Source organism: Hippichthys cyanospilos, chromosome 5 (assembly GCF_059441005.1).
Source record: "Hippichthys cyanospilos isolate Australia breed blue-spotted pipefish chromosome 5, RoL_Hcya_1.0, whole genome shotgun sequence".
Classification (NCBI taxonomy): domain Eukaryota; kingdom Metazoa; phylum Chordata; class Actinopteri; order Syngnathiformes; family Syngnathidae; genus Hippichthys; species Hippichthys cyanospilos.
The window spans coordinates 13,202,737-13,210,264 of NC_142373.1; the positions used below are offsets into that span (position 1 = coordinate 13,202,737).

General features: G+C 37.9%; 1 protein-coding gene across 1 annotated transcript; it reads left to right on the plus strand.

Moving 5' to 3' along the window:
* Positions 1–2,163: 2,163 nt before the first annotated feature.
* acmsd (aminocarboxymuconate semialdehyde decarboxylase) lies at positions 2,164–7,458 on the plus strand. The gene is made up of 10 exons (XM_088414636.1): positions 2,164–2,292; positions 2,878–2,922; positions 3,735–3,831; positions 3,915–3,964; positions 4,684–4,920; positions 5,095–5,188; positions 6,107–6,202; positions 6,279–6,451; positions 6,550–6,648; positions 6,775–7,458. The coding sequence occupies exons 1-10, from the start codon at positions 2,203–2,205 to the stop codon at positions 6,835–6,837; spliced, it is 1,044 nt and encodes a 347-aa protein (XP_088270762.1). The 5' UTR covers positions 2,164–2,202; the 3' UTR covers positions 6,838–7,458.
* The last annotated feature ends 70 nt before the right edge of the window (positions 7,459–7,528 follow it).

Here is a 7,528-nt window from a genome sequence, read left to right on the forward strand (position 1 = left end):
ATGAATAAAATAACAAACAAACAGGATTTGAGCAGGTATCGGCTTTGGAAAATATGATTTACTAAACAAAATCGAGTCTTGAAACTTCATTCTTAACCTTGATAAACAAAGGCAACAACATGTTGAAGGGGAAAGTGCTTCCAAAAATGGGCCTATGAGATAAAATAGGAACATATAACGGCAAGTGACATACAGACAGAAAAATGAACCACCAAACAACAACAACAAAAAAAAAACATGAAAAAAATAATAAATGTGTACATGTAATTTCATTTGAATGTACGTGCGGGCTAAATGCTAAAAACACAGCGTTTTATCCCCTATATTGTCACAGGATTTTGCAAGTATGTGCAAGTAAAAACAATAATTTTAGCATTTGACCTACATCATACCAAGTAACTATAGTTTATTAGTAATGTTTCTGCTTTAATGAATGTGTCAATTTAGCATTTTTGTCAAAAAAAATTGCCACGTTTATAGCATTTACCCTACCAGTACGTTTAAACATACAGTACTTGCAATTACATTCTAAAGTATTTCCACGAAGGTACAAAGCTACTTGCAAAAACATACTAAATTATTTCCAAGTAGTTCCAAAGCTACTTGCAAATATGTTCAATTTTTTTGCCAAAACGGTTTACTCAACATTGGCACCTCATGCTTTTGCACAATTGGACAAAATCAGATTTAGGTATTAAATTAGCATTCACTATTTAATTATTCCCCCACATTGTGCATACCCATTTGTGCGCTTTAAAATACATGTCAAATTCTTGATTACAGGCTGATTTTACGTTACAACAATAAATGGCCACATATAGTATCTACTTTTCGTGGGGATGGTATGGTCAGAACTGCAGACAGGCATAAGGAGTCTCCTGAGAGCTGAAACTTCCACTATTGGCTTACAGGAATCAGTGTGACCACAGACAAGAGTACAGTGAGGTCACAATCACACATCTCCACTGTGGTATTTCTGCACCGGTTGAACATGTGACAGTCGAGGGATTGTGTGTTAACAACCACCACCATGATGAAATGGTGGGTGAAGAAATAGGATGTTGTCTAAACGGCACATGATGCCATATAACTGAATTTTGCTGACGGCTAATTGCAGTCTGGTAAAGTTCTCAGCTACAGTATGTGCTACAGATATGATGTATTGTGAAAGCGTGTCCAAGTTTCTCTACATAATGTATGTAGTAATTGTACAAAGTTACATTTGGTGACGCTCAAATGATTTCTCCAGTTTCCAGGAACACTAAATTTTGACCTTAAACTCTGCTCAGTCCCATGACAGACCTGGCAGTGGACATAGTGAAACCCAAGGGAGGAATGGAGACAATTCTGAATGACAGGCACCTGAGAACATAGCAGAAAGGACACTTGCTATCGGAGGGGGAAAGGTACAGAGCTAGAAAAAGAGCGTAGAAGATACGCTGGAATAACACAAACTGGCAGTTGTACAGCTGTTAGGTTTAGGTTTGGTTAGGACTGAGACAAGATGACGAATTTTGGACATAGAGACCAAGACAAGACCAAGAATTTTGAAGGTCGAGACAGAGACACAACCAAGACAAGATTTTTCAAGGTTGAGACGGAGACAAGGCCATGACTTTCGGAGGTGGAGGTCGAGGCAATAACATGAACTTTGTAGGTTTTAGAGGGGGTCTGAGACGGGGGTCTGAGACAGGGGTCTGAGACGAGACCAAGACTGTTTCAGTTCAACATTTTCTTGTATTTTATCCAGCAACTTCAGAAGATAAATTGGTGACATCTGTTTTATATCTGGCTCCTATGCAGGAAAATTGCATCATTGATGACAATCTACATCGATAAGAAATTTAAAATAAAGACATACAATGTTTTGCTAAAGAGTCAACACAGAACAATTTGGAATAAGTTCTTTCATTTTCCAATTAATTTGAAAATAAAAATACTAAACAGTAGTACTGTTCCTGCTACAGCATCTGATTTGCTGATATGTGCAGAATAACTGTCAAAATCTCACAGCATGAGGTCATGTAGCCCTAGTGGAGAACTGCAGGAATAGGAATTAAACTAAAAGAGCATCCAGACAACAGAACGCAACTACGAGCTTAGTTAATAAATGACAGCAGTTATTCACCTGCCGGTCATTGCTTTGCAGCTGAGGGCGGGACTGACTTTGCCGGATTTCCGCACTGTGTTATTAAACCAAAAATGCTGCCCGCAGACCTCTCCATGTCCAAAAGGATGAAGGTTGATATACATAATCATATTTTACCAAAGGAATGGCCTGATTTGAAGAAGGTAGGAAATAAATGGCACCTCCTTGCTCACATATTTGAATGAACTTGTGATTCAGAGAAGACTCGAGAATGCATCAGGCCAGATTTTTTTATGATTCATTTACGAATTGATGTTCATTTCCATTTAGTTTTTTTTTCCATTTAAAATGCAATTAAACACAGTCCGTCGATTCCCAGTTGTATTAACAGGACAGCTCACTCCATACATCAGCAAAGTTGTCAGCAGGCACTTAGATTTTAACCAATATCTAGCCGTGCTTGGCTAATCATTGGCCAACTTTATAGCTAGAGTACAGGCAAGGGTTTTTTTTTTTCTCGTTTGTATTTATTGTTTACGACATACAATACTTCGCACAGCATTTACTATTATTCTTACTATACATAAATCTAAGATTGTTAGGACATTTTTAAGAAGTTACAACAGAGGCTCACATGCCTATATAGCTGGACCGTAATATTTAATAATATGTACACATTTGCATTATTGCATTAAAACTGTGTCTCATCACATGCTGTACATATAATGGATAAGTGTACAAATAGGTGATATCTGGTTTTCTGTCCGACACTCTAATGTGTATTTCAGAGGTACGGCTATGATGGCTTTGTCCAGCTACAACATCACTGCAAGGTGAGTCAAGCGCAACATGATGCTTACATCAAAGCACCTGCTCTAACACTAAATAAACAGCACAGGCCGGCTGGCCTGATTGGTCGTTACCAAAGTCTTGAGCACTCGTAATGTTATTTTAAATCCACAGCAAGTGGGAAATGTGTCTAAAATGGTACTAATTATACCTGAAACATGGTTATCAAATTATAAACAAAAGATAACGGTTTACTACAGAAAATAGCTGTAAATAAAAAATAGGTTTGGTATTCTTTTAAGAATAAAGATTGTGAATATTCTATGGTTTTGCCCATCCGTCCATGTTGTATAGCAATTCTCTTCAAGAAAGGGTCTTAGGTGTGCTGGAAACAAGCGTTGCATATTTTTAAAGCATTACAAAAAATGCTACGATAAAGGACTCGTATTATGCTTTCTGGTAATAATATATGATATCTCAGATATATTATAACAAGATTAGAGATTCAACAAGTGATAGAGATCTTGTTTTGGGTCAATAACAAATTACTCAGTGAAGTGGGTAATGCTCATTGGCTGTCTGCTGCCATCATGTGGTTGTTATGCAGCTAAGGGGAGTTCAACTTGTTTGTTCATTCTCGTCAACACAATTGACGTCATCAGTCCCAAAAGAGACCCCGAGAATAATATCAGAGGTGTGGCCAAAAGGGACCCCCAAGCTGGCTGTCTTTTATAGAAAATATACGAGTCAATTCAAAGTGAGCTTTGTGTTAAAAGGCCATATTATGGAAGGCTGATTGATTAATGTAAATACAAGAGAACATGAATTTACATTTGGAATTGCAACTGCATTTCAGGGTGAAGCCAACATGATGAAGGATGGTAAGCTGTTTCGCGTGATTCAAGAAAACTGCTGGGATGCAAACGCACGAATACGAGACATGGACCAACACGGTAAAGGCTGCCACCGTCAGTCTGCAAGCACAAATCTGATGAATGAACTCAAAGACAGTTTTTATTATTATTACAATATTCAGGTGTCACAGTTCAAGCCCTTTCCACTGTCCCGGTGATGTTCAGCTACTGGGTAAGATGTACAAGCACCTTAATGAATTCATCAGTAATACAGAACATTGATTGCATTGCGCCAACTGTGATTATTTGTCTGATTTATTACACTTTGAAACTGCATTTGTAGTGATATCTTTAAGTGTATTTTAGGTAGCAGCTCACATTTTATTGCTGTTTTTTTTCTAATATATAGCATTTTGCAAAGTAGTTACTATAGCACAACTTAAAAGTTGCAAATAATAAATGGACTTATGTTCCAATCAATTTGCTCATAATTTGAAAAGGAGGATGTACCGGTCCTGTCACATTATAGTGCCTGCTTTATTATATTTGCAGCACTATCCTTAAGTGTATTTTAGGTAGCAAATCGTTTTATTACTGTCTTTACTGACTGAATATTGTGTCACTAATGACAATGCACATCCGTGGGGAAAAAAAACACTTAATATTTGGCTAAATTTGTCAGATTGTATACAGCAATTTAGCAAAAGGTTGTTCCAAGTTTCTATCAATTTGCTCTTAATTTGAAAATAAGGATGTACAGGGCTTGTCACGGCATTAAAAAGCATGACTGTATATTAGATTTGCTAACAACTGTAGAAACCCTGTTAGAAATCTCAGGGGTACTCACACTGGGCTGGGAGCGTCAGAATTTGAGTCAACTCATTTATGTAGCAGAGACCCCATCCAGCCCAACCCCCCAAAAAAATGTTAATCCAGTTCATTTGTTTCCAGGCCAAACCACATGACACTCTGGATCTATGTGTCCTTTTGAATAATGATTTGGCCCGGACGGTGCGCAGCCATCCCAAAAGGTTTGTGGGCCTGGGAACTCTGCCCATGCAAGCACCCGACCTGGCCGTGCTGGAGATGCGGCGTTGCGTAAGAGAACTGGGTTTCCCCGGCGTGCAGATCGGCTCGCATGTAAACAACTGGGACCTCAACGCTCCTGATCTTCATCCCTTCTATGCCGTAAGAATTTTGCTGACTGTAGACAGCCCTGGTAGAATGCTTGTTGTTGTGTTTTTTAAACACGCCAATGTTTACAGTTCACCGTCCTTCATGTTCAATACGTTCCTGACCTTGTTTGAGGTCATGTTTTTGCTCGTGAGGAAATACTGATGCTGCAGTGTGCTTCCCATGCAGGAAGCTGAAGAGCTGAATTGCTCCATTTTTGTGCACCCTTGGGACATGCAGACGGATGGGAGGATGGCTAAGTATTGGCTGCCCTGGCTGGTGGGTGAGGGAGATGGGAGTAGAAACAGGATAGCTTGGATATTGCTTCCAGGTCTACTAAATTAAAGTGTGTGTGTTTGTGTCTAAAATCACACATCCAAGATCCAAATTAAAGAGAAAATATCAAGATGCAATCAAAAATTGTGCTTAAAAAAGGAAATGTTATACATTTTTCAGGTCACGGTTTCAACACTCGTGATGGCAGCCGATACTAGTATCAGCCACTCTCATAGAGCAATTTTTTAATTTTAGTGAACTAATAATGAGAAAATAGAAGAATTGAAAAATGCCAGTAATTCAATAAAATCCTAAGCAAAACCGCTAAATTGGAATATGTTGGTCTGTCTTTAAAATTTCATTTTTTGGGTGGTATCAAGAGTATTAGTGGTATAACTTGCTTATGGTATCAGTGACTACTCAAGAGTTGAGTACTCGTAACCAGAATTGCTCAGAAAAAAGTGGTATTTCCTTAATACCTCCTTAATAAGTGATGAAAACAAAATACTTGCTATTATTTTAATAGCGTGAAGTATGGCTGCCACTAAAGGTTACTACAATATTTGATAATCCGTCAATAATTGTGTTGATGATTCAATGAATTGGATTTAAAAGCATGCTACAATTCCAGTCCATGTATTCAAAAATAAGACAAATATATCGAAAGACAGTTTAAGAAAAACATCTGATTCAGTTACATGTCAGAAAAAAGGCAGGTTTTTCATACTAAATATTTTATTTTGGTTCAGGTTTTTCATACTAAATATTTTCTTTTGGTTCAACACAAAGAGAATGAGTCAGCTACACAAACTAGATAAAATTTTGTGTTGGGAATTTGAAATTTCAATCATTTTGCCAGTTTTTAATTCAAAAGGTGTCTAAAATGCTTCATTCTACTTACATATTTTTTGTATCCATCCAAAAGGCATGCCCACAGAAACAACAATGGCAATTTGCTCAATGATCTTTGGAGGGGTCTTTGAGAAATTTCCAAAATTGAAAGTCTGCTTCGCTCATGGAGGTAATGAATCTGTTCAGTATATGGTTGACGAACCGTTTTAACTCTAAAAAGTGCACTCCTCATTTGTTTTTTGCAGGAGGCTCCTTCCCATTCACCATTGGTAGAATTGAACATGGCCACACAGTTCGGCCTGATTTGTGCGCTGTGGACAACCAGGTCAATCCCCGGAAATACCTTGGTTCTTTTTACACCGACTCTCTCGTTCATGATCCCGTTTCTCTAAAGCTGTTGATCGACGTCATTGGGAAAGTGAGCTGCCGCCGCATCTTGTTGTTAGTCAGAAAAGACTCCTGCATTGGAAAGAGAACAGATTTTGCTTGGTTGTTAACGTGATGTTTTCTTTTCAGGGTAAAGTGATGCTTGGAACCGATTACCCATTCCCATTGGGTGAGCTCAAACCTGGATCTCTGATAGAGTCGATGGAAGAATTTGATGAAATACTAAAGGTAGTTATCATATTTGGTTATCGTACCTAGAAGGTCAATTGTCTTGTCACCAATGCAAATGGACCTCAGTGTTGTAACAAAAGTGAATTCCTAAAAAACTTGATAAGTAGTGTCTTTGTTTTGTAGGACAAGCTCCTTGCTGGGAATGCGCTGGAATTTTTAGGCCTCAAAAGAGAACAGTTTGAATAATAAGAAGACTGACCAACCTCTTACAGACTTTGAATCTCAGATTCATATTTGATTGAATCTGTTTTAATAATGTTAATCATTTAATTGCAGATGTTTGTCTGAAATTCAACAAATGAGAAAACAAACTACCATACAAAAATGTGTATTGTATAGTTTCTTCAACCTATTTTATAGTTGCATTTAGATTCGATCTGATTAGATTTAGTTTATCCCCAAACTCGACCTCCAAAATGCCAACACACGTTTTTTTTTTTTTCTCTCACGTTTGTTTCTCGGACATCCCATTAATAGATTACCGAATATCCCTATTAACCATCACAGCAGCTTGCCAACCCCTTACTATAAACTTAAACCAAAGTCCAATTCAACCTTTTCCTCCAAATTAAGTCTTGACCCTCAAAAGGAGGTCTGATGTTGTGGGTGCACCAAAATGGTTCCCACACGTGCACGATGTTTCCCAAAGACAGAAAACCCCCACCATGCATCAAAAACCAAGCGCACACGCACACATATAGACACACATGCGCGCTACGAAAACAAACAATAGATTTTATTTTGAATTTATTGTCTATCCTAACTTACTGGCTCCTTGTGTGAAAATAAAGGTTGTGAAAAAAATTATCTGATTGTGGTTCGGTTTTAAAGTTATTTTTAGCGGTTTCCGGTAGTCTGTAACGTCATATCCGCGTTC

Bases quoted from the DNA above. Each gene is read 5' to 3' on its own strand.
- acmsd (XM_088414636.1), top strand. From the start codon at position 2,203: ATGCTGCCCGCAGACCTCTCCATGTCCAAAAGGATGAAGGTTGATATA. The intron at 4,921-5,094 runs GTAAGAATTTTG...CTTCCCATGCAG, and splicing joins ATCTTCATCCCTTCTATGCC to GAAGCTGAAGAGCTGAATTG. The intron at 6,452-6,549 runs GTGAGCTGCCGC...TTTTCTTTTCAG, and splicing joins TGATCGACGTCATTGGGAAA to GGTAAAGTGATGCTTGGAAC.